General features: G+C 42.6%; 2 protein-coding genes across 2 annotated transcripts; one reads left to right on the top strand and one right to left on the bottom strand.

The window, feature by feature from the left end:
* Window positions 1-355: 355 nt before the first annotated feature.
* LOC143318286 (E3 ubiquitin-protein ligase RNF14-like) lies at window positions 356-5,824 on the top strand. Its single transcript, XM_076726435.1, has 7 exons — window positions 356-705; window positions 975-1,105; window positions 1,292-2,272; window positions 3,009-3,087; window positions 3,247-3,456; window positions 3,794-3,966; window positions 4,124-5,824. Exons 1-7 carry the CDS (start codon window positions 552-554, stop codon window positions 4,262-4,264), a joined length of 1,869 nt encoding a protein of 622 aa, XP_076582550.1. The 5' UTR covers window positions 356-551; the 3' UTR covers window positions 4,265-5,824.
* Window positions 5,825-10,653: 4,829 nt separating this feature from the next.
* zmat3 (zinc finger, matrin-type 3) lies at window positions 10,654-26,774 on the bottom strand. The gene is made up of 6 exons (XM_076726392.1): window positions 26,598-26,774; window positions 19,190-19,932; window positions 18,957-19,097; window positions 17,735-17,901; window positions 17,334-17,437; window positions 10,654-15,095 (listed from the first exon to the last, which is right to left on the bottom strand). The coding sequence occupies exons 1-6, from the start codon at window positions 26,719-26,721 to the stop codon at window positions 14,887-14,889; spliced, it is 1,488 nt and encodes a 495-aa protein (XP_076582507.1). The 5' UTR covers window positions 26,722-26,774; the 3' UTR covers window positions 10,654-14,886.
* Window positions 26,775-27,120: the final 346 nt, after the last annotated feature.

Genomic DNA, 27,120 nt, shown 5'->3' with positions numbered 1-27,120 from the left:
TACTCGACTGAACTACTTTTAGCACTTAAGTACATTCCACCACTGTTTGTACTCTGTACTACAATGGCTATAAATGTATTTATTATCCAGATTATTTTTTTTACTGTAAATGCAAAAGTCCAATAAATGTCTTGTTTTTGTTGGGAAGTATCAGCCAGATCTTCAAGCCAACACCACAGTGGTTCTTTGCGTAAAGAAAGGTGCGTTTAACGCGATGACCTTAAACGGCTCATGACTAGTAATGGCTTGTTTTGCATAAGAGTGGCACTGTAAACTGACGTTGCTGCTGTTTGCTGAGCTTTGCATCAGACTCACATGAGTCAACAGAGGGACGGACAACCATAGAGAGGAGCAGGCTGGACACACTCCCAGCGACCAAACAAGACTCAGAGAGGACCTTCCAAAAGTCAGTCATTGTTCGCCGACTGAAACACCTAAAGGCAACTCAACTCCAGCAGGAATCAAACTGATTCAACTTCTTCGAGGGAGCAGCCACACAAACAGTGCGAGGAGGAGGTGAAGTTTTTTTTAATCAGCGCTCGCCTGGAGTCATGAATGCGGACGCGGAAGAGCAGGAAGACGAACTGCTCGCCCTCCTCAGTATCTTTGGCTCGGAGGAGTTCGTCCGGGATGAATCGAAGGCTGCCGGAGAAATCCGAGTATCTGCTGAGCTGCCGGCGGAGTTCACGGTGGCTCTGAAAGAAGGTAAGTCAGCTGAGTGGAGGGACATCACGTTGCTATTTACAGGAAGAGAAATATGATTTATACTCTGCAGAATCTTCATTTGCATGTTTTTTTTTTTTAAAAACAACATCATGTTTTTCTTTTTCAAATTAAGAATATTAAAAAACAGCCTGAAATTAAGTGACATAAGTGGATCAGGTCAGTGTCTGCCCCAGGCTGACAGTGAAAGAATACTGAAACCAGGAATGCTTCTTGAAGTATTTATTTGTCTTATTGTTTTTCTTCCTGAGGTGAAACGCTGAGGCAGTATGAGATGCTGTTCCTCCCTCCTCTGCTTCTGACCTTTGAACTCCCTGAGGACTACCCATCCTCCTCCCCTCCCTCCTTCACCCTCACCTGCACTTGGTTGACACACACACAGGTAATCAGTAGAAGCAATGTGGGTCACTTAAAACATTTCTGGTTGCATTTACAGCCTGCCAGTGTGTGTCACGAACACACACACACACACACACACACACACACACACACACACGCACACAGATAAATGCAGATTGCAGAGGTTCAATAAAAATTACATCAGTGTATTTGCCCTCTCTCCCTGCAGCTCTCTGCACTGGGCGATCAGCTCTCTGAGCTCTACCAGGCCACTGGAGGCGCTGTGGTGCTCTTCACCTGGGTACAGTTTCTTAAAGAAGATGCTCTCAAGTTCCTGGACATCCATAATCTGCTGGAGCTTCCCTCTGATGAACACAGCTCCCAGGATGCTGCACTCTCAGAACCAAAGAATAGTCAACACACTTCTGACTCAGGACCCACAGATACTAAAAGTTGTAATGTCTCAGATCCACGTGAACCAGACCTTTCTGCACCTTCAACCTCAGAGTTGAGCGGCACGGACTCTCAGGGAGCTGTGGCAGTAGACTCTTGCAAGGCTCGCGAAAGTAATTCAACCTTCCACCACAGCAAAGTCAGCCAGGATGGCCCAGATTCAGGGCCAAATCAAATGACTTCCAATGATTTTAACCAAATATCACAGGCGTCAGATGTGAGGGATGAACACACCCTCCAGACCTCAGAGTTTAAGGCCGACCACCGGAATGATCTGTCATCAGCAGCAGGCAAATCAAAGCCTCTTCCAGTCGCTCAGTCTGATCAAAGTGACCAGGAAGATTTCTTACGCGAGGGAAGTGTTTCAGCCCCGCTATTGCTTCCCTCCAGCTCCTCGGGCCCACTACATAACAGTGACCAAGGAGCTGCCTCTCTGCCGATCCACCTGAGAGAACCCCCTCCAAATGGAGACCAAACCCCCTCTGGTCTCTCCCTAACTCCATCACAAGCTCTCCTGTCCCAGCTGTTGATCTATGATGCAACCCAGCGACAGAAGCAGTTTGCCACTACAGTGTTTGACTGTGGTGTGTGTTTTATGAGCTCTCTCGGTTCAGACTGTGTGCAGCTGCCTGAGTGTGGCCACATCTTCTGCCAGGCCTGTCTCGCCCAGTTCTGTAAGCTCCAGATAAAAGAGGGGAATGTCCGGGGTGTCACCTGTCCTCAGGCAGACTGCACCGCCACTCCTACACCTGCACAGGTACAGTCCTGACCTGTCTGTCTGCTCTCTCTGCCAACTGCACCTACTTCCTGAAGGTCTGTCTCGCATTGTGTGGCACCGGGATGCCGGCCAAGGAAGAATACATTAGTAAAAGTAGCAATACTATAATTTGAATATCCATGACAAGTAAAAGGCCTGCATTCAAAATGTTATTAAAAGTATTATTTAAGTGTACTTAAAGTATCAAGAGTGAAATGACTAAATAGGCAAAATAGAGTTTCTATTATTATATTATATTATTGGATCATCATTGTTGATGCATTAACTTTTAAGTAGACCTTTAATGCTGCAGATTGAGCAGCAAATTTAAGCTACTCTTTATGTAGTGTTGGGCATTTTTATCTATAACAACTAGTCAGCTATAGCTGTTGAAATAAATAGACTTGAGTAAAAGAATTAAAATGTTTTCCTCTAAAATGTAGTGGAGTAGAAGTGTGAAGTAGCTTAAAATGGAAGCACTCAAGTAAACTACAACTACCTCAAAATTGTACTCAAGTACAGTAGTTGAGATACGTTCCACTACTGGAGATATTATATGCACATATTTAGACAAAGACCATCACATCTGCAGTAAGCTGCTATCTGCAGATATATTGCTGTCGCTCAATAAAACACAATAAAACACACTGTTGCATTTTCATCTCAATGAACTGACTTCCCTGACGTACACTGTCTGTTTCTGCCCTCTTTGCTGCTGTATTTTGATGTTTGGTAGGTGAAGAGTCTGGTGGGGGAGGAGCTGTTCAGCCGCTATGATCGTCTCCTGCTGCAGAGCACTCTGGACTGTATGGCTGGTGTGTTTCGCTTTCACTATAATAGCAGCGTCTCTTGGGATGTCCAAGATTCTTTATCATTGGTCATTGCACAGGAGTCTATTAAACTGTCTCTTTATTTGTTTGGTTCATTTCATGTCTGTCATGTGTCGTGTGTTTGTGTGTGTGTGTGCCTCTTAGATGTGGTGTACTGTCCTCGGCAGTCCTGTGGTTCGGCCGTCATTCAGTCCAGCAACGCAGCGATGTGCTCTGTGTGTGGCTTCGCCTTCTGCGTCTTGTGCAAAAAGACTTACCATGGACCAGAGGACTGTCAGGCCAAGAAGAGCGTGGAAAAAGTAGTAGAAGGAAGTGACACACAGCAAGGCAAAATAGACCTGCCACAGTCGCGAGGTACGCAAGTGTGTGTGCGTGTGTTTGTATTTTTGTGTTTATTAATAGCCTGAATTTTTTATCTTATTTTTTTAAAACGTGTTCAGCACACACACCATTTTCATCCCTCACAAATAGAGCTGAAAAGAATATTAATCAGCAGCTGTTTTGCTCATCATTAAAGTCATTTTTCAATAAAAATGCTTCACATTCTCTAGTTCCAGTTTTCTGTTGTGAGGATGCACTTCTTGTCTTCGTCCGTTGTGCTCAGAAGTTTCAAACCTTTTGGGTTTTGAACTGTTGGTCATAAAAGAGAATGTCACTGAAGCAGTGCTCTGTGTTGCTGTGTGTGTCTCAGAGGGGATGATGGCTCTGTGGGATGACTATGCCGGTGGCAGTAAGCAGAGGCGGCGCCTTCTGGAGAGCAGATATGGCCGCAACATATTGCTGGTCATTATGGAGAAGTATCTGAGCGAGGACTGGATGACCTTCAATTGCAAGAACTGTCCTCACTGCTTCTCCAGAATACAGGTATTTACTTGTTCACCTGCTTGGACTGACTTGCACACGTGAAGACATGAAGTCGTGAGCTTGTGTTGAGTCATGTGTTTCCAGAAAGTAGTGTTTCTGCCGGTTTTAGACCGCTGTGTGTTTGCTAATGCATACATTGTTGTGTTTTGTGTTGCAGAAAGACAGAGGATGTAACATCATGACGTGCTCTAGGTGTAAACAGCGATTCTGCTGGGTCTGCCTTGCCAGACTGTCAGTTGGTTCAGGCTCACACTTTCAGGACAGTCTCTGCCCTCTCTATGAGGACAACCCGACCTAGTCCTCCAGCCACTGACCACCAGCCACAAAGGGAATGGTGTCAACCAATTTTGCCCGTTTGCACGCTTAAAAATGCACATGAATGCAAACATATACAAAACAATGGTGTGGAGCATGTTTTTAAATGAACATCATCTCAGCACAGTTTGAATCAGTACATGACAAGCATTACAGGCTTCATTGTCTTTTGCTACAGACGGCCAACAAATTAAGTCAGAGTTGATATGAAAAAGCTAAGCACAAAAAAATGCCACGTCTCTCTGTCAGAAATCAAAATTTTCAAACTAAATATTTACTGAGGCTTTACAGTCATTCACAAAATGGCATTGCATGTCATACTGTGTCATGACCAACAGAGGGCGATAAATAACAAGATGTCAAGTAACTTTACATGAGATTCCCTTCTGGTTCTATGAAAACATGCTTTATCATTCAGTAATCAAACATACAGTCAAACAGTGCATTAGTGAAAATTGTTATTTGTTTGCAGCTCTGGATGCAAAGATGTAAAATCTTTCACAGAAAATCACCCAGTGTGGCGTCTTTGAACCAGGTCAGAGTGTTTATACTGAAGCCAAGCTTCCTCTCCTGTTACCATTAGGATACCTAGTGGGGCTGCAGCTGATGATTGTTTTCGTTTTCAATCAATTTACCGCTTATTTCTTCTATAAACCAATTAATCATTTGGGCTGTGAAATGAGCCAATAGTAAAAAATTCCCATCATAAGTTCCCAGAGCTGTAGGTGACATCTTCAGAAGTCTTGTTTTCTCCATAACCTAAACATAGTCCTCTCACTGTCACATCAGACTAAGAAAGCCAGCAAATATTCACATCTGAGAGGCTGAAATCATTAAAACTTTGCTTAAACTAGAGACAATCTTGCAATGGGATCACACCGTCAACATGTCGACATTCTTACCCATGAGTGCTCAATAGTCATAACTGCATTAATACATGAGTACTCTGTACTCATGGGTTGGACCACACTCATCTTCTTATTTTGATCTCAACTACACACCTGTTCGTGCCAAACAACTCATCATTTGTCTCTTGCCAATAATGACACAGTCTACGTTCACTCACCGTGTTTAGTGTTATACATTCCTTGTATCAAACGAGAATATTTCCCTGATAAAGCTGACCATGTGAAGATGGATAGACATGCGGAATAAATCTTTCAAAGTTCACCTGTTTCAACTCAACTCACTTTTCTCATGTCGTGTTTCATTCCACCATACACACTGATTTGGCGGCACAGCTGGTGTGATCCCATCGCAAGATGATCTCTCGCTTTACCTAATATCTCGGCATGGACGGGAATGATTGAAACTGGGATACAGTGGTCTTAAAACAGATGTGGGCCAGGAGTGTAAAGTGGCAGAGGAGCAATGGCACTTTCCCCACTTCCTCCTTAGAGCTATGAGCTATGACTTATATACAGTTATGAGATAAAAGTGCACTTTGACATTGTAAAGGATAATCTTTTCAATAAACTCCAGATGGGACTGTAACCACAGTGGCTTTGAAGGTTTAATTGTTCTTTTTTAATTGGTCTTGTTTTTTTAAATCAGCAAATGTCATCTGTGTCATATCAGTTGCAAAGACCACTGGACAATCTTTTAGCCTCAGACTGGTAAACTTAAACATTCTATACGGGCGTAGGGGCATTTTCAACCCCTATTCTTCAGACATGCACCATATATACACTTTTTAATTCCTTTCAAAGGACACCCTGTGGATATTTATTGGGCATTTTGTATCCACACTCTGATTGACTTCCTGTTTTTAAATGATTCCCTCCCTTCCTCCACTGTTCTGTCATAACAGTGGAACAAAGACCGCTGTTGCATGTCCCCAGGCAGTCTGAGACATGATCGGAAATCTACAGCTGTCTTTCATACTAAGCCAAAACATACTGGCCCTCTCCATTGCAGTCTATTTGTGTGTGTGTGTGTGTGTGTGTGTGTGTGTGTGTGTGTGTGTGTGTGTGTGTGTGTGTTCCTGTGTCTCTTCCAGGAAAAACCCAGTTTCCACACAGGGGTCATCACTTCCTCATAAATGTCTAAACAACTGTTTGTCCTTCTGACACAGGGCCTGGAGGACTGGAATTGGGGACTGGGCATCTGTTTGTGGCTGTCAAGCCTTTGCTGGTACATGTGAGATATAACACAAATGTGACAATTTGAAAGATGTTGGACAGGGTGAGGAGCCTAATTATCATCTGAATCTGCATCAGCTCATTGTTTAGCTAACACCGCTCTAACAGTGCCATTTTGGCCTCAGCAGACAGCTGTTTCAGTGAAAATGCTCTAAAGCTCACTGGACATTACCTGCTCAGACAGACTTAGCGACATACTGGAGTCTTTAGCTGCCAGTATTTCAATAAACTCCACATAGATCACTGTATTCACAGTGGCCTACTGTAGAAACATGGCGGGGCAACATGGCAGACTCCATGGAAGAGGACCCGCTGCCTCTCTAGACATATTCATTCTAATGTAACAAAAACAACAATGATATTATCAGAATAAGAAAACATGATTATGAGTATTATATTCCATTTCTGCCAATTGATCCCCCAAAATCCTTCACACTGGACCTTTAAAGGAGTCTATGGGGATTCAGGAAATACCACCAGACCAGCATGTTTTTAAATGATCTTTTGGATTTTTCAAATATGGCTGGTTAACTATATTTTTGACAAACCTGTGGTTACCTCTGCCTGAATGTATGCTAACACAGGGCTACTTAAAAGTCAGATATCCTGGAGTTGGTGGAGACCAAAAACAGAGTTAACAGTGAATAATGGCCTTAAATTCACAGGTGGCCAAAAACACAATTGAATGATAATGTTTCTCCACACCTTCTCCAGAACAATCTCGGCAATAAACCAAAAGACAACACCCCTGTCACTAAAAGGCTTTTAAATCCAAACTAAACTACATGGACCAGAAAGCTGCATGTGTGGCCTCATGAAACCCCATCATTTGTGGAAGGAAAAAACCTGCAGTGACATCAGTGACTGGGTTGTGGTCACAGGTGCAGCATGCACAAACCCACAGAAAGCAGTACAGCAGCAGCGAGCAGTGTTTTGATATCTCATTGAACTTTTTGACCACGTACACATATGAGGTTTTCACTGCTAAATCTGACTCAAGAAAACACCTGCAGTAAACCAATTGAGCCCAACCAGATAGGTGTCAGACCAACAGAACTATTTTCACTGCAGATTTTTTGACGTCATTGCAGGAACCACATAGGTGTAACTGTGCCTTCCATTTAGGTGAACTGGTTTCGCGGTCACAAGTCAGAAGGCCTAAGTGATGATGTTACTCAATGTCTCTTTAATATCTTCATGATCTACTATGTAAACTAGATGTAAAGGTGCTTTCAGTCCTCTGTCTATTTGATATACTTTAAAGTCTGGCTGAGTATTTGCATGGCCCCATTCTGGCTGTACATTTGTTCAGATACTAATTTTATTGTATAGTTAAAGAAATAATTGTGTCCTGAACAACTGCATTATTTTTCCAGTTAACAGATCAGACCAATTGAAAGCTAATGAAACAAGTGGCGGTATAATTTTATCAAATGGCTCCATAGGAAGGGTTCATACTGATGTCTGAGTGAAGAGACAACTGTCAATCATCTACTTTAACTGTCTGTTTAAAGCACTTTTGCTTATTGAGCCTTTCTGGAACACAATTGTGAGCCGGTCCTTCAGAACTGAACAAAACAGGTGCTGTACTCCAGCAGCAATCCACCTGCAGCTTTACGTGACACAAATTATGCAGAGATCATTAACATCAAGCTGCAAAAATCCCATGCAATATTAAAAATTAACTGTAATTAAGGAGTGTGAATCATTTTAAAAATGTAGCCCTGATAGCTGTGCATCTATGTACAGAGGATTTTGAAGACAAGGGCAGAAATCAAACCTTTTATCCAGCAGCTTTGTGACTAAACATGTTCTTCCAATACCAGCTGCGGATTGTTGCCTCGTCTTATTGCTCGTTTGAAAATGAAACTGTCCGATTTTGCCCCAATACTCACAATAACTGCACCATTAGTACCTATACATTCATTAAAAGTGGCAATACTGAATAATTAGGAAGCTGGACAGACATCTATTGAGCCAATACTCCATACTGGCGAGCACAGGCCCAGTGGAAGCACAGATTTCCTAGTTGCAAATAAATACGAGTCATCCAGTGGCAGAAATCCAAGCTTGTGGATCCTCACTAAAAACTAACTTAAAACTGAGGCCAGTGCACCAAATTTCTGGCAATCTGTTCATTAGGTTTGTGCGATATCCTGCTGACAGGCAAACAAACAAACTACTAGGGGCACAAGAACAGCTTTCTTGCCAGAAGTGATTTCAAGAATAACGAGTAAAGCCTGGCTATCAGCGCAGTGGAAACTAGGCGATGTAGGGCATCTTCTCCCTGTGAGCCAATAACAGCATCCGCTAACAGAACGGTTATTTCCCCCGGAGCGGTACGAGCCGAGCTGTGGAGGAGAACACACGAGACACACATTTACTGCAATAATCATCAACTCAGCTTGGTTCTTAATATCATCTGCACGTTTATTCATCTGTCAGAAAACACACACACACACACGGCCTCAGAAATCAGTGCATCAGTCATCCAGGCACCCATTCAGTCAGTCAGTGGTATATTGGCAACATTGTTCAGAGGCACTGAAAGTGTGCTGAGGTTTTCACAGAGAGTACAGGAGTGTATTATGTCCTGCAGGGGCGCTGCTAGGAGGTTTGGGGCCCCTGACAGTAGATGGATGTGAGGGGTCCTGAATTCTTTCAGTGTACAAGACTGAATCAGTCTGTAGACCAGGATGCATGGGCTTTTCTGTGTAGCAGCCTATTCTGTATGTTGTGATTGAGCGACAACATTAGAAATCCTTTCAGCTGAAGCGGACAGGCACATACAGTACATGCAGGCAAACGGACAGTTTAGAAAAAAAAAATACGCCTGTTTTCTCTCTGGCCGAGAGTGAGATGAGGAGATTGATAACACGACCATATCTGTGCGTTTATATGGTGCTGGAGCCAGGAGGCGATTAGCTTAGCTTAGCATAAAGAGTTGAAGCAGGGGGACAGAGGTGGCCTAGCTCTCTGCAGACATCTGCCACACAGCATCCTTGTTCCTTGAAGCTTGCTCTTTTTATCCAAACAGAAATGTGAAAACAACCAATTGCGGTCTGTGATAAATTCTCAAAGCTAGGGCAGATAATGTATTTTGGATTTTTTTGTTGTTGCTGTTGCTATATTTGTTGAAATTCTCTCTACATCCTTACACCAATCTATAAATCAAAAGGTCTGATAAAAAAAAAAAAAAAGAACAAATTTTGGTACCTGTGGCTGTCAGATGAGATCACAAACAAACCAGATTCACGTTAATTAGTAATCTTAAGAGCTGTTGGCAGGAAGATTTTTTTTCAACTTTGAACAGAGCCAGGCTAGCTGTTTCCCCCTGTTTCCACTCTTTATGCTAAGCTAAGCTGATCACCTCCGGCCTCTACCTCCACACCTGTACACTGTACACATGTGAGAGTGGTTTCAATCTCCTCATCCATCATGATCATCATCATCTAAACAGCCTCTTCAGTTCTACTGGCTGTGGGGATGGGATTGTGACCAAGAACCCATTTTAACAGTGGATGGTCCTGCGCTACTGGTTGAGAATGGTTACCTCATACCACTATTCCCCACAGCAGCTCGAACAAAGAAGACTTTCAGATAAACAGAAAAGTGATGAACCGATAACTGGGAATAAATTTTCTGCAGACACCAGAATTTGGGCACCCATGTAAAAAAAACTTTCTAATGCCTATTTGTCGATGTCATTTGTGTTTTTGATTTACAGCTCTACTGTAATAATGAATTATCCAATTTTTTTTGTCAAAATCAGACCAGTGGTGTCTAATTTCACTGAAGGAATGGATAAATATCTTTTGATATAATAATTTGAGGTGAAGTATTTTCACTGGTTCTAGTGTTTTCCCCTTTAACCTCACAGTGTTTCCCATCTACCCGATCTGATCAGTCCAACAGTGCAACACATGGATAAACACAGAATTACAAATATGATACACATCCGTAACAGCTTGAACGTCTCACCTTGTAAACATTAGAATATAAAATATTGAGAGGCAAATAATGACAATGGTAGCAAAGCCTACACTTGAACTGAACAACATATGGTAGCATAACTTTCTTTATAAACACCAGTGTATTTTTATATTCAGTGCAAAGTTCTTTCCAATGCCCTTTTGCAGATGCAGCACAGCATCATATAAACCTCAGAAAAACCTTTTTGAACAGCATCCTCATGTCATATTTTCTCTCAGCAGTAGAAACATCTCAACAGTTATTAAATATGACTTTACTCATGCACAAAATAAACCAGATACAATTTATACAGTTCAATATGTAAAACTTCTCTGTCCTTTACAACAAAGCACTGAAGTTCAACTTATAGGTTACGGTGCTGAAACACATCAGCATTCAGATAACAGCATTGGTTAATAACAGTGAAACCAATAATCAGCAGTATATTATAGTTACCAACCGTTATAGTCTGGAACGAGTAAACACAGTTCAAACAAAACAAACAGAAACATATTACACATAAGCATTAATGCAATCTAATCAATTTCAGTCAACACAGAGCAAATAAAAGTTCCAATTACCAGAATATTAAACCTGTAAACAGTTAATGGCCGTATGTAAATGCCTTTATTTTCCACAGTGGTTTCTCCTTTTTGTTGGCTTTGGGACTGCTTGTTTGTGGAACCAATGAAGATCCTTAGATGCAGAATGGTATTACACCGCAACAGCAGTCATCCAAAACATATTCTTGTATAAAAGGAGTCTTTTTACCAGTAGCTTTTAGGCTATATTATCTCTTTCTTGAATCAAATACAAATACCGTTAGACTGACACTTTTTGAGTTGTTCCCTTGGGTGAAATGTCAGTTAACATAAACTCTAAATGTAATCTTGTATAATAATGTATAATCTATGTATAAGTCCTCTTGTGTCCTCCTTCACTGACCCATATAATAGAGGACTAGTGCTTTTTTTATGTGTTTTCAAAAATTTGCTGTTGTGCCCCCCACTGCCCACTCTCTGTACAGTGAATTGTGTATCCTGTTGCCTCCAATTTCTCATTTAATAAGCAGAGGCGTGGTAGCTTCATTATTTGCCCAAAGAGCCAGAAACCAACCACTGACATGGTGGAATGACACCACCTGGCGAACGTCATGGTAGCCATATGTTTACAGTGCATGTCACATAACCACAACATGGTTAGGATAGGGCCTGAGACCTTTTGCATTGTCCGTCAAAAAAATACCACCTGGCCCCTGGTTTTCAATGTCTCAGCTAAAATGATTACACACAACTTCATGTAGGAATACGCAACAAGTGAGCACAACAGGAACTACAACATAAAGGTCTTAAAACGAGGTTTTCACACAGGGGTTCAAGATGGGGTCTTGTGTACATATTGCCAGCCAAAACATTTGGTAAAAAATGGTTTAGAGACCTAAATATATGACTGAACAGAGACAAAAAAAAAACAAATTTCAGGCTACTGTCTTCTCCTAAAGATGGGGTTTGGAGGCCGATCCTTTCTTGTGATCTCATTTCCTCCTGTCGTTTGCAGTTATGCATTGGCTGAAGGTGTTCATTAGCTGCATTGGAGTATGACTCTCATTTTGAATCCTGAAGCCTGTCAACATAATAAAAGGTTATTCTACCTGTTCTTTCATGTAATACAAAGCGTGTTATTTCCAGGAGGAGGAGGAGTGCTATTAACAGGCTGCAACTTGGTCTAATGAAGAACTCCTCGACTAGCTGTGTCTCACCCACAGCTTTGGTTACAGCTCTGCTTTCATCAGCTCCTCTTTGTTCCTCTCTGATTAAACCATGCAGCACAGTGGGCTAAAAAAACAGCCATCATTTTATTTCTTACATTGTGCTGGCCTCTCCCTCTCTGGCTGTCCCTCTCTCACATGTTTAAATCCCTAAACACCACACAACTCTATCCTCCCACTGCTTTTCTCCTGAGTGTCCTCATGTCTGTGATCAGGTGTGTGTTTGCGCTCTGGAGACAAATGTATGATGTGAGCAGCTGCCTCTCCCCACAGCTACCTAAACCAACCACAGACAGCGACAGGATGCTGCTTTCATTTCACTTTACAACGCATCTAATAACGTGACCCAATCAGGCCTTTGACTGATTGAATTATGTGGGAGTGTGTGTGCATGTGTGCGTGCTGTTCTGCAGGAGAAGCCGGAAAAGCAAATGTAAAGTGAAACAGCAAGGTTCTTCTCCTCTTCTGAACTACAGATCTACTCTTTTCTTGTATACTGTATAGGTGAACATGTTAACATCTGAAAATCTACATTGAAAATCCTTTTAAGTGCTACAAAAAATGATTTTTGAGGGCTACATAAATTGTTTTTTCTATTTAAAGGATTAAAGCAGAAACAATCAAGGGTTTTGTGTTTCAAACAACAAGAATATTACGTTGTTTTTTTTTTTTTTTAAACCCTGTAGCTGTCTTCTCTGAATGCAATGAAGATCATAGCCAATGTTAAAGGCATAGTGCAACTTTTTTTTAGTAATTTCAACTGTATGGCTCCAAATGCCTTGTGACTGCACTGTGCTCGGCTCAGCACCACTGAACCAGACAGAAAATCAAAACAGAAACAGGAAATCAAATTTGATTCCAATTACATAACTGATCTTTTCAGGATGGGTCACACACTGAAAAACAGCTGAACCTGGGTCATAAGAGGTAAAAATAACAGCAATGACAAAGAAATCTGTCTGCGCATCCACATCAAATCCATGTCATTCCTTTGCAGCTGTTCCACACTGCAGTAAAACCTGGTTACGTCCCCTCAGGGAATCAAGGTTGATTAGGAGGATTAAACGATATGTCTTACAACCCCAAACATCCACGAGCTCTGCACATGTTAATTTGCCATTTGCAAACTAATTAGAAGTTTGGAGTTAAAAGCTTTCGGCAACGCATCACTATGAGTTTCCAGCGTGTTTGCAGATTTCTTCTCGCAGTGCCAGTTTGGCTATATTGTGGAAACAAAGATTCAGCTTGTACTTTGCCTTAAAAGAAGCACGTGGTCCTCCAGCACAGTCAAAATGATGACGAACAGCTTCTAACTACAGATGGATGGTACCAGAGTTACCTTACCAATGAAGAAGGGCATAACCCAAGGTGGAAGGGTACGGAGGGCACACACACAAACGTACAGTGCTGATGGGCAGACATTCAGTCAGTGCACACTTTGTACAAGATTCCTGATAATAATTAAATAGATTATGAGTATTTACAATATATGCTAGGCTAACATTAACCAAAGAATCAATAGCGTCCATTTATTTTATACTATATTTACATCTATAATGTCATTTGAGAATATTTACATAATATTTGTGTGGATTTAATACATAAGAAGGGAGATGACAGAATATAGAAAAACCCAATCAATAGTGTAGATTGGTTTCCACTATATTTCCAAAATGGCTAGCCAAAGCTTACTCTTTAGCTTAATTCTCTACTCTATTCTAGCTCTACTACTAAAGGCACGAACAAGGCTAGCCAGGGTGTAGCCTTCAGCCCCACACACACCAAAGGACCGCTAAGAGGTCAGCTAAGGCTAACAGATTCATGTAACACTGTTTCTACCATGTGATGGTGTTTGTTGTGCTTTGTGTTTTTCAATTGGTGAGTAGTGCTTTGGATTCTGTCACCTGTATTAGGTTAGAAAGATGTTGAATTTGCTCTTTTGTGCCCTGTGTGGCTTTATGGTCACCAAGTGGCCCTGAAGTCCCTGCTGTTGGGCCTGTAAAAAATACCTGTAGGGCTGATTCACACACAAGAATTGAAAAACAAGTCTCAAACTAACACTTCCCGAGTGATTGTTCTGACCTCAAGTGTTTGCCTCAGTGCTTGAGTCTTTCCTCAACCAATTTCTCTTGATATCTTCCACATTTTGCATTCTCTCGTCATGCTTGGACCCTCCACATGGTCCAGTCTTTTGGCTCACTACTAGTTCTTTCCATGTAGCCTGAACAAGCTCAAGATTTCCTTGCAATTCATTTGCATGTACCTGTCTCCTGAGTCAGAATGCAACCCACTCAAAGCCTTGGAGGAGAGTATAATATTACAAAAGGTGGTGGGTCAAAAATGTTGTTTCTTCTATGTCTCGAGACATCAAAAATTCACCATTTTCTCCAATGCTTGGTCTCTGCACACATGTTGCAGTGTGCTTCACTATACAGACTGAATTTCAAGAGTAATACCCAGATTAAAGAAATCCATCAAATCCAATTACAGCTTCATATGGTAGAGCATTCTGTCAAATGTGAGGATTTAAGTGTTTGATCCATATATCAAATGATTTGCAACAAGATCTTGAGGCCATTAGAGCTAATTCCTTAACTTAACACGGCCCTCAAACACAGTGCTGTATTTGCCTTCCTGCGCTTTGGTCTTGTACAGTCTCTCCAGCTACTCTGTCCCGCTCTAATCTCAGTCCAGTCCTCTTCCCCCCCTCCCCTCTCGTGTCTCTTAGCTGTAGCCGAGGTTCTCCATCTCATGGCGGTATCTTAACTCAGACACTTTTGCTTTGTGCTGTTTGCTCTCCAGATGCTGCCTGAAGTCCGTCTCCTGCTCAGCTCCACAGTTGCACATGGAGCAGTAGAACTGTCCGCTGGGAGTCACGCACATGGCCAAGTCCCGGGGGATGCGCTGCCTCGGTCTGGGGTTGTAGTACGGCCCTGCGGGGGGAAAGAGAGTAGAGACGACGGAGTTAGTTATAGCTACACATTAAGCTGCTGAGTCATACCAGATTTATCTATCATGACAGGTTCAAGACTACTTCAATACAAGACTAATGGTTGGCAAAGATGATGTGAGATGAATTGCTGCAACTAACTATTCGTTATATCATAAATTATCCATTTTTTTTCAATGAATACATTAACTGTTCATCATAATTTCCCAAATAGTTTTTAGAATCAGATAAAACAGAGAAAAGCAGCCAATCCTGGCATCTGACACACTGGATCAAGCAAATGTTTGTTTCAGGCTAGCAGCGTGGCTCTATGGACGGTCATGCTGGTCTGTCAGTCGGTCAGCCCACCAATTTGATGGCTGAAATATCTCAACAATGACTGGATTGATTGCCGTTAAATGTGAAGCAGATATCCATGGTGCCCACGTGATGAATCCAAATGACTCTGCTGTTTGCCGGAATTTTCCTCCAGCACCGCCATGAGGTTCACATTTGTGATTTTGAGTGAAATGTCTAGTATAGTATCAGACGACTGGATGGATTAACATGAAATTTAGTCCTGACAGTTGTGTCTTTCTCAAGATGAATTGTTGTAACTCTGAACTAATATGATGAACACGGTGCTTACACCTGCTTCACTTCAGTATGTTGACATTGTCACTGTGAGCATATTAGCATGCTGAACAGTGCTGCACCTAAGTACAGCCTCACATAGCTGTTAGCATGGCTGTAGACTGCTAGTCATCTGGGATTTCAACTAGGTGGATCATTTGAAGAAGAGCGTTGCTTGTTTGTGTGTGCATGCCTGTGTGTGCGTGTGTGTGTGTGCGTGCGTTAACACAGCAGAAAAATGAGAAGGAGATAGGGAGAGAGATAAAAAGACAGCGAGAAGGCAACCGCAGGAGAGAGTGGAGAGCTATTTTGGGGATTGTCCATCAAGAAAAATGATTAAATCAGCAGAAAGTTATAGGGGGTGTGTGTGTGTGTGTGTGTGTGTGTGTGTGAGTGTGAGTGTGTGTGTGTGTGTGTGTGTGCGCACATGAGAAAGAGAGTGGATGAGAAAGAGAGGGTGAGAGAGAGAGGAAGAGAATTGGCTCTGCTGTGTGATTTATCCTGCTTTGTCTTGAGCTGAGGTGCTACAGTTTTTCTCTGTGGGAAGAAAGAGACGTAGAGAGAGACAGCAAGAGAGAGAAAGTTGTTTGACGTCAGCAGAAAGTCTGACGTTACAAACTCTGTATCTGTTTTCACACACACACACACACACACACACACACACACACACACACACACACACACACACACAAAGGCGAAAGCAGACACTCACACAAACGCCCAGAAAACATAGTGAAGTAAAGTTAAGCCCAAAATGTTATCTGCTAACCTTTACATCAGATGAAACCCTGCAGAGTGTGCGCAACCATGTTACCCTAAGTGATGCAGCGGTGCAGCTTAATGTCAACTTTTCCAAAACATCAGAGGAGGTTGACAAGTGGGTGCTCAAATGACAAGCGCTTTGGGTCAAAAGGTTGAATATTTACAAGATTTTTTCCTAGATTTCCTGTAGTGTGCGCAGTGCACACATTCTGACATGCGTGAATGGAAGAGCTACTTCATTTTTTTCATCAGGTCATGGTGGCAATGTGGACACCAAAACTGACTTCCCAGTATCTATACATGTGTGCAAGAGGACATTGTGAAGTACATCACATTTAATGCAGGGAAAATAAATTCTGAGCCACTGCAGGCAAGATAGCTGTGCAGTCGCTCACCATGTCGAACAGTTTTAGTATGCACCATTAGATTTTGTAGCAATTTGGGGCTGCAAATGAAGCACTGGAGTGTGTCCAGAGGAGCGAAATTTTCTTTGACGATAACCAAAAAAAAAAACAACAGCCAGTGCCACCAGGAACAAAGGAAGAGTTGACTGCTGATTGTTTCTCTAACCTCAGTCTTTATATGTGGTCAGATGTGATTGCCAATGATTGCATAAAGAGGCCAGTAGCTTGTTAGCATAGCTAATATACATAGTGTTTCTTGTTTCACCGGTAAACCACACCAATGCGTTGGTTTACTATGTTGTACTGACATACAAATCATAATGTATGCATGCACTATATTTGCATATTTACAGTTTTTTAACATTAACAGTTCAAAATTGACCCGTGTCAGTGGGTATTTATCTGTTTTTAAGTCTCTTTTTTATTTGTTTTTAGTATTTTACCTGGCATGGATGCAGGTAGCTGCGGGCTGCGGCGGTTTTTCACCAGTCTGTACTCACTGCCATCTTTCCTGTTTCTTCTTGGGGCTGCCTCATTGCTGCCTTCCCTGAAACAGCCAGAGCCAGAGTCAAAATCCCTTTCACACAATCCGAAAGGTGAGTCAAACACATTATCTGGCTATCTGTTTCCACAAGTTTAGCTTAGTCAATTTGTGAAATAAAGCCCAAATCAGCTGTGTGTTTAAGTTTAGTTACTGAGGTAATTTTTCTCAAGCAGAATTCAAACCACCCAGTTTCCTTGGTAACTTATATCTGTAGACAAACACTGTCTACCTCATTCAGGTTCATTAACGAACAGGACTACAGTCGAATGTGACTGTATTATTCAAATATATCATATTTACATGTTAATGGAGTTCTGTTGTGCCTCAGCAAGCCGCAGTTTCTTGGCGTGGTTCTTGCCCTGGTAGTGAGCCTGTGCAACTGCCAGTGAACTGAAGGAGGCATCACACAATTTACAATAGTCATTCTCTGTGGCCAAGATGACCCGGGTCGCCCCCTTATACAAGCCCTGCAGACACAAGACAAAGCAATGTAGTGTTTGCGGTGCAAGGAGTTAGGGAGTAAACAGTGAGAATTTTTAAGTCTGGTGGGAAGAAGAAAAGAATTTCTTGCACAACAAGATTTACAACAGGAAAATATACAGGGATGAAAGTTATTGAATCATGGGGAAAATCCCATCCATGTGCTGTAGACCAAAATAGTCATGTTATTAGTTTGACATATTTAAAAGATTATGAAAACAGGAGACACTTGCAATTTATGTTGCATCATTTTTACACTATTAAGGCTCAAGTATAACATACAAGTATAGTAGTCCTTCAGCATGGTAAATCCTTACACGCGCAGTTACTGATTTTTTTGGTCACCTGGGGGCAGTAGTTCGTGAAAAGCCTTTTTGTGTGTGTTGTGAACTGAATAGCAGCCAGTTCCTTATTTACCTCACCAGCAGTTATGGAGTAACCTTATCATTCATTTGGAGTTGTGTCTCTGGCCGCCTGGCAAGTGTAAGTCCAATATTCATTCTCTTTTCACTCGTCTCCACCAACTCCTGAGAGAAACATCTGGCTCTTTAGCTGCTAAACGCTCCAATGTGTTCACCAGCTAGTCGCTAACTGTGTGTCTATCTCCTGTTTGGTGCCGAGCGGGTAGTGTGTAGTGGCTTTATAGAGCTTTTTCAGTGAAAACAGCTGCCTGCTATGTCTGAAAATCACACTATTTCTGTGTTTGCACTGTGTAGTAAGGCATCATCTTCAATGTGACACAAACACAAAGGAACAATGGAAGACATCCTTTTGAGATCCTTTCATTGCCAATCAAACAGTATTTGTCTTGTAACATGCAGCTAGAATGTGTGGAGACAGCACACTGTTCAGTGGTGAGTGGATGATGTGAGTCTCCAGTGTTCAGATAAAGCACAGTGACTCTGCAGTTCCCCACCGCCTCCTCAGAGGGAAACGACCTCTCTCAGCAGACTGGCCGCCTCAGCAGCAGTACACCCACCTACTCAAGTAAAACTGTAACATTTAGGTAGGTTGGTGCTGAGTTGCTAAGTTTGGATCTGACCTGCCTGCCTGCGTCACTGTCGTTGGATCCTGAGCTGAGGGCTGTCTGGCCAGCCGCCTCAAGGACTTCTGGGATCCTGATGGCTGGAGGCTGCTGACTGCCAGCATAGAAATTTCTTAACTTTTTGCTGTGGTTCTTCCCCTAGAAAGGCAGATAAGGAGATAAACATCTGTGCTTATGTATGTATTTTAATATTTTACGCATTTTGTACATGTGTGAATATTTCAACCGACCTGGTAGTGAGCCTGTGCCTGCTGAGCAGAGTTGAGGGTAACATTGCAGAGTTTACAGTACAGAGGTTTACACAGTTCCCCCAGCCCTAGAGAGTCCTCCTGCTCCTCCACACCCAGCGGAGAGCCTTCATCCTGAGGCTGCTCGCTGGCTGGGGCTGCCTGACCCGGGAGAGGACCAGGGATGAGGCAGGACACTGGGGCAGGGATGAGGGCTGGTCCTGGGGGCCTTGGGAGCATCTGTGAGGGGTCTGGGCCTGGAGCAGGAGGGGAGGACAGAGGGCTGGGAGGGAGGGGGAATCGGCTGGCTCCGGGCGCCACTACAGGTGGGGGCACCAGTGCATGTGCATGGTTCAGAGGTGGAGGCCCCAACGGTTGTGTGAGGTCCATGGTTGGAGGCACTGTTGCTTGTGTGTGATCTACAGGTGGGGGCCCCAAGGTGTGTGCCATTGGTGGAAGCCTCAGTGGCTGAGCTGGGGCCATTGGAGGGGGGCCTAAGCTGTGTGGTGGGGTAATGGGGGGAGGCCTTAATGTGTGAGTTGCAGTCATGGGAGGGGGCCCTAGAGTCTGGGTGGGAACCATAGTTGGGGGTCCCATTGCCTGAGCAGGAGCTATGGGTGGTGGGCCGAGAGGCTGCGTAGGTGCCATTGGTGGAGGTCCCAGCTGGTGCAGAGAGTCCATGTGTTGGAAAGGCTGCTGGGGATGGCTGAAGAGACTCAGAGGGGGCTTCAACATGGTCTCTGGGCCTGTTGAAATAAAATCAAATCAAAGAAGGAAATTCAGTCACTGCTGATTCAGACAGACATGAACGAACTATATATCCAACTGCCATTCAAGATATTTTTTACTTCTTAGTTTCACAATAAGTACTACTACTACCTTGTTTCCAGTAAAGTTGGGACACTGTGTAAAATGTAAATATAAACAGAATGTGATGATTTGCAAAACACTGAAACCCCATGTTTAACTGAAAATAGCACAAAGACAACAAATCAAATGTTGAAACATAGAAATCTGATTATGTCTGAAAATGATTATCCTCATTTATAATTTGATGCCAGCAACATGTTTCAAAAAACGTTGGTTCAGGGTCATGTTTAGCACTCTGTAGCATCCCCTCTTCTTTTAACAACACTCTGTTTGTCCATTCCTGCTTGATGTACCATTTCAGCTGCTCAACAGTTCTGGGTTTCCGATGTCATATTTTTTGTTTCATAATGCTCCAAACATTTTCAGTGGGTGACAAGTCTGGACTGCAGGCAGCCAGTTTAGCATCCAGACTCTTTTACTACGGAGCCATGCTGTTGTAATATGTGCAGAATGTGGTTTGGCGTTGAAATAAGCAAAGCCTTCGATGAAAAGACGTTGTCTGCTTGGCAACATATGTTGCTCCAAAACCTGTAGATATCCTTCAGCATTAATGGAGCTTTCACAAATGTGCAGGTTACGCACGCCATGTGCACTAATGCACCCCATAACATCACGGATGCTGACATTTGAACTGTGTGCTGATAACAAGTCAGACGGTGCCTTTCCTCTTCAGCCTGGAGGACGCCGCGTCCATGATTTCCTAAAAGAATTTCAAATGTTGGCTCATCAGACCACAGGACAGTTCCACTTTGCCTCAGTCCATCTTAAATGAGCTCTGGGTCAGAGAAGGCGGCTGTGTTTCTGGATCTGGATCTATACGGTTTCCTCTTTGCATGGTAGAGTTTCAGCTTGTATTTGTGGCTGCAGTGATAAACTGTGTTGACAGACAATGGTTTTTGGAAGCGTTCCTGAGTCCATGCAGCGACGTCCATGACAGAATCGAGTCTGTTTTCAATGCAGTGCCGTCTGAGGGGCAGAAGATCACAGTCAGCCAATGTTAGCTTTTGGCCTTGTCCCTTGTGTAAAGAGATTTCTTCAGATTCTTTGAATCTTTTAATGACATTATGTACTGTTGACAAATTCTTCGCAATTTTAAAAATTATTCTTAAATTGTTGCATTATTTGGCAGCGCAGTCTGTCACAGAGTGCTGAACCTCTCCCCATCTTTTCCTCAGAAAGACTCAGCCTCTCTGGGATGCTCTTTTATACCCAATCATGTTACTACCCTGTTGCCCGGTAACCTAATTCATTGTGAGATGTTCAGCCAGCTGTTTTCTCTTAGAAATTTCACAACTGTCTCAACTTTTCTTGAAACATGTTGCTGGCATCAAATTCTAAATGAGAATATAATTTTCAAGACAACAACATTTCTCAGGTTTTAACATTTGATTTCTTGTCTTTGTGCTATTTTCAATTAAATATGGAAATTCAACATTTTTGCAAATCACATCATCACATCCTGTTTCCATTTACGTTTTAAACAGTGTCCCAACTTATTTGGAAATGGGTTACACATTCAAGGAAAAAGGAAACCATTCAGAGAGTGTGTTAAAAAATAGAACATATTTTAGCCTGTTGGTTGGTCAGTATTGGCTGGATTGTCTTGAACTTTTGTACAGTCACTAATGATCCACAGAGGGTGAATCCTAATGATTTTGATGATCTCCTGACTTTTCATCTAGCGTCACTAGTGTGTCAAATTATCTCAACAGATGGATTGCAAAACTGTGTCAGAAAAAATACTTTCTTGGGGCTCACCTAAATTTTGTTGTGTACCAAATTTGGTTCAGATGGTAAGAAAGTTTTACGATGAGCAGTGGAAAAACAGTCAAAGAGAATCAATTCACATCGACATGGGTATGATCTCTTTAATGTCTTGTGTAAAAAGGGAAGTGGTTTCTAAATGGCACCAGAAACCAGGCCCACATTGCTGATCTTCACACCAAATTTCACTCTGTAAATATGTTTTTAAGATATACTGACTGACAAACCATTTGTATTGGATTATATTGAAGCTTCAGATACTGCAGACTTAAGTGGATATTGTCTGTTCACAGATCATCAAGCAAACACTGAAAAGGAATTCCAATGATCAATGTACAGTGACACTAAGGGAAGGCATCATTTCGTTGGAGGCCTGAGGCAGGAGAGATGTAAAGAGATGGGCGAATGGAAACACATTCTCGGACAGAGGAGTGTCACACTCCAGTAGGCATCAGAAAGATTAGGCTGAGCCTGCAGCGCCTGCAGTCATGCATGCAGGATGTTACATACACATGCATGTGCACAGACACAAACACAGAGGCAGTGACAATAAAATCCTCAAGCTTCTCTGATCAGAAGAGACCACAGCCTTAAGTGTGACTGTTCAAATAGGTCGATGTACTGTAGTGTGTGTGTGTGTGTGTGTGTGTGTGTGTGTGTGTGTGTGTGTGTACATACATGGTAGGCATGGTTGTGTATGTATAAGAAAAACAGAAAGCATTGTGCTGATTTGTGTATGTTCATTTGAGCCACTTTAATGCTCCACTGTGTGTGTGTGTGTGTGTGTGTGTGTGTGTGTGTGTGTGTGTGTGTGTGTGTGTCTATAGCTGCATATATTGTCAGGTCAGTAATAGGCCAACAGCTGTGACAAAACTCACTGTGCTGGAAGCTTTTATCTGGAATCCAATTGGACTCCCAATGGCAGTGATTCGCAGACCCAAAATAACACCCTGGAGTGTTTGTGTTTCCGACTGCTGTTTGCTGTCAGTCTGTCTGTCTAGTTTGTCTCGCTGCCTGTCTGTCATCTGGCCTGGCTGACCTAAGGAGAAAGGTATGCTGGACAAGGCACTGACCTTACTACAGTCCTGTCAAATGCAAGATGACACGGTGGCAGATTCAGCAGAGCCAGATGAGCTGCGAATAAGTAAATATCAGCTTCACTACTCATTAGCACTGTGACTGTTGTTTTATCTTGTCCTGCTCATGAAAGCTTTTACATTTGCTGTTTTTAGGAGCATCTGGAGCAGCAACACTGGTGTATTTGTAATAAACAGCAGAAGAAGTGGGTTAGTATTGGCCATTGTGATCGAACAGTTGAACAAAAAAAAAAGCAGCTCTAACAGATCCTCAAACCTCAAGCTTTATTAACAGGAAATTGAAAGAAAAAGAGGTCTCAGACACACATAAAGCAACATCACAGCAATGACAGTGTCAGTAGCAAAGATGGAGACAATACAGGAAAAACTAAATTCAAATAAGCTGATATATTATTGCCACTGACAGGCTAAAAGAGGGCCTGAAATGTATTGTAATATGGCTATAAGTGTGGAGAAATTGTGCTTCTAATGTCCATATTTTTCACAACATCCTCGATGCTCAACAGTTACCGTTAACTCCACCCAAAACCAGATCCACCAACCACATTCTGCACGTCAACAGTCTCATCAGCAGCAGCCTCATAAGAACCCTTCAACCCTGATTGAGACAACCTGCACAGCAGTCTGGAAACCTCAGCACAGCAGCATTTATGAGCACAAAGGACAGCTGACCCTTTTTGCTTATTATCCAGTAAGCAGATCAGAGAGCACACTGTGCCCCCACACAAGGGATGCATATTTAACTGTATGTGCATTTACTGTATATCAGTTCTAAAATAAGGCAAGCACAAAGATACCGCTGTTTTAACATCACTGCCTGGCTGCAAAGTATTTTCTCTTTCCCAACATATTCTTCAACTGTGGTGACACTACCTCAAGTAAAATTACTTTGCATCTTGATATTATGAAGCCATTACAGTGTCTGAAAGCTAAGCAGGCACCAGACAGAGACTGCACATGAAACAGGGGCTGATTTTGTTGGCATGATGGTGAACAAAACAATCTCATTTAACTGCATACAGCATTCTTCCAAATGAATGTAGCTGAACAGCCTCTTTAAGAGAAAATTCCCATCCACTTGCTAGTGTCACACTGAAGTCTTTATATATATTTATATTTCAACATGAACTCCAATCACACTATCTCTGCATTTCAGGCCCTCTGTAAGGTTAAACTGACAGACCTCCAAGCCCTCGTTCCCTACGGTCCTGACTCGAAGCCTCACACTTCTCAGGTTCCATCATTAAAGTGAACTCTTAAAACGTGGCCACATGCTGAAACCCTTGCAGTAAACCTGCTTTTTCTGTTTTGTTTTAGCTTTATTTACCAATGGCTCCTTGTACATGTGGGCATTGTCAGTTTGATTCATTCCTCCCTCCCTGAGAGCAATACAGAAATGATATTTATGCGTGGACACTAGATTTACTTACTATAGCTTCTTAATAATAACAACAACAACAACAATAATAAAAATAATAATTCTGTTTTGTCCTTGGGGAATTGAACTAAATTATCATGCTCTTTTGATCACATTTGGGATACCATTTTGCTTTTTCTAGCAAGGGAGAAAATATTATCGTTATTCAGCCCAGGTGACAGTGTAGGAGAGCAAAATGTGCCCTTATTATCAAGGAGACACCCAATAACAGCCACAAAAACATTAATTATTGGCTATGAGTGTGCAGATTAGAAACAGAAACCACCATTCCCCCCTATTATGATACAAAACAGGATCCTCTCACAAGGACATCACAGCAGCGCTGTTAATTACACCACTGCACACGATAAAGAGAAGACTGGTGCTGATTTCTTGATGAGAACAGAGATGTGAGGAAGCCAAGAGTGTGTTGTTTGTTCTTTCATTCTGGCTATTACTGTTACATAGTTTTAGTGTGAGCTAGATAGGCCAAGGGCAGTTCTGTCCTCCTCCTCAGGGGCCCAGATCCAGGCCCACAAAGTGCAGTCTACAGAGCTGCAGCATATGTGCATGTTGGACTTGCTGGAAAGTTAAAAAAAACAAACGTATTTTGCATTCGAGTTTTTGGGGAGGACACAATCAGCTTTGAAAGTCAAAATCAGTCCGTAATATTGCTCTGATCTACAAGGCAGTATGTGATCAGTAGGTTGACAAAAAATATTTTTGGAGAGATACTGTAACTAAATTAAAATTCAGTAAGTCTCAGAAGTGATTAATTAGTTCAGCACTCTTTTTCTTTACAGATATTTTGTGCTTGGCTCAAGATTTCTTGCTTTTGAATCAAGCCACACACACGCACGCACGCACGCACGCACGCACACGCACACACACACACACACACACACACACACACACACACACTGTCCTGGAGCCTGATCATCTCATGGCCTCCACTGAGAATCTCTAAATAGGCCAAGTGTTCATTTTCTCTAGAGTTTCCTTGCCTTACTGTGTTGTGTCACATCAATTATAGAGCAATAAGAAGCACATGCCTCCTGCACTTATTCCATTTGCTTCACTGAGCACCGGACGAGCGCAGAGAGCAGCAAAGACCAGATACATCTTACTGTACCATTACAGTAAAGCCTATATAAAGTGAGCAGTGTTCTCCTTTTAAGACTCGAGTCACCTGGCCGATACATTGGGCTGCTATCACTTGGTAATTGTCTATTCCTCCTTGTAGAAAACAACTAGCACGAGATATATAGCTTTGTTGAATAACTGATTAATACCTGATTGTATAAAAAGATTGTATAAAAAAAATATTTTGGCTGCTGAAATGTTCCAAAATTCAATAGATAATCATAAACAGAGAATGGCAAGCAGATCCTCAGCCTTGATTAATTAAATGCAGCAAATGTTTGCTATTTTACTTTTTTTTGATGGCTTTAATGATTGATGGTTTACAAAAATAGTCATCAAAAGTTCCCCATTGACTTCCTGTCAATTACACTAACTTCAATCTCGGACTTTATGCACTCTATGCGACTTCAGCATGACAGAGGCTGGGTAACATCACAGTTTAATGGCAGATATAGTACCAGTTGGCTTGATCAGCCGCATGCTACAAATCTGGATCATCTGTGTAGCTGCATGACCATGACACATGCTGGCCTCGAGTGCCTAAAACCAGCAGCAAAGCCTGTTTTGGCAGCGACTGTGTAGGTGCAGCAAAGAAACACCGACTGTGTAATTGCCACATGCCACCATCAGCTGTGCAGGAGAAATACTGGTTGTTTCATCAATGCAAAGGCTGGAGTGAATGGAGCAGCAGCGATTCAGTTTCTATTTCTTCACTAGCTCTGACAGCAGACCACTTGATTGATGGCCATACTCGAGAGATGAAAGTGAACATTGCATTGAGGCTATACACTGTTTCAAATTACAGTCAGACACCAGGTCAGTCCTGGAGTCTCCCTGGAGCATGAGATACAGAGCTCTCCTATAGCACAGGAGACCATTAGTATCTCGACAACCTCAGATTTTGCATTGCAGCATCCACAAACTGAACAGAATGATGGCTGGTGCACTCCCTCTACATGACATGATGATGGTAACAGCGGCAGCAGGTCAACCGGTTTTAACATCCACCTTCCCCTGTGCCGTCTGCAAATGTCTCTGGTTATATTTTTCTCCATCCCTGCACATTAGCGCATAAGACTGCTGACAGATGGGAGATCATGTATGGCAAGCCTCTCCTTACCTGGCAATCGGGCAAGATAATGGCTGCTGTCACCGTAGCTGACAGGCGGCGAAGTGTAATTTCTGCAGTATTCTGCACTCTGATAGTACGCCGCATCACCGTTCTTCAGCTGCAGCGCCATCATCGCGGTCACATCCCTTTGCCAACTTCTCCTCTCCAAAACCCGGGCGGTCAGGCAGGATGACAGTCCCTACCACACGCTCAGACACCGTGGCTCTCACCGGAGGGGTGTCTTCCAGGGGAGAGCGAAAATCAGGAAGTGACAGTTTGCAAGAACAAATCTTAATCCACAACATGTAAACACGTTTCGTTTGTCTTTTAACTGTACACGTCGACAAACATGTTCTCATTCGCGAAACTAGATTATTCACGACATTAACCCTGGAGAGGTTCGTCCAGCACCCCTCTCCTTCTTGGTACAGTCCATTTCCGATGCCACCGCTGCTGATTTGCATGGGTGGCAATCATGACACATTGTATAAATATGTTACACCTCTGAGGTATATTCAGATCACCCGTGCGG

The sequence above is a fragment of the Chaetodon auriga genome, chromosome 3 (genome assembly GCF_051107435.1).
Source record: "Chaetodon auriga isolate fChaAug3 chromosome 3, fChaAug3.hap1, whole genome shotgun sequence".
Lineage (NCBI taxonomy): Eukaryota > Metazoa > Chordata > Actinopteri > Chaetodontiformes > Chaetodontidae > Chaetodon > Chaetodon auriga.
The sequence above is the reverse complement of the archived record's forward strand: the minus strand, read 5'-3'. Positions and strand labels throughout refer to the sequence as shown.

Bases quoted from the DNA above. Each gene is read 5' to 3' on its own strand.
- zmat3 (XM_076726392.1), bottom strand. From the start codon at position 26,721: ATGATGGCGCTGCAGCTGAAGAACGGTGATGCGGCGTACTATCAGAGT. The intron at 19,098-19,189 runs GTCGGTTGAAAT...CTGCCTTTCTAG, and splicing joins AGGCACAGGCTCACTACCAG to GGGAAGAACCACAGCAAAAA. The intron at 17,902-18,956 runs GTCAGATCCAAA...TTGTGTCTGCAG, and splicing joins ACAGTGACGCAGGCAGGCAG to GGCTTGTATAAGGGGGCGAC.
- LOC143318286 (XM_076726435.1), top strand. From the start codon at position 552: ATGAATGCGGACGCGGAAGAGCAGGAAGACGAACTGCTCGCCCTCCTC. The intron at 706-974 runs GTAAGTCAGCTG...TTTCTTCCTGAG, and splicing joins CACGGTGGCTCTGAAAGAAG to GTGAAACGCTGAGGCAGTAT. The intron at 3,457-3,793 runs GTACGCAAGTGT...TGTGTGTCTCAG, and splicing joins AGACCTGCCACAGTCGCGAG to AGGGGATGATGGCTCTGTGG.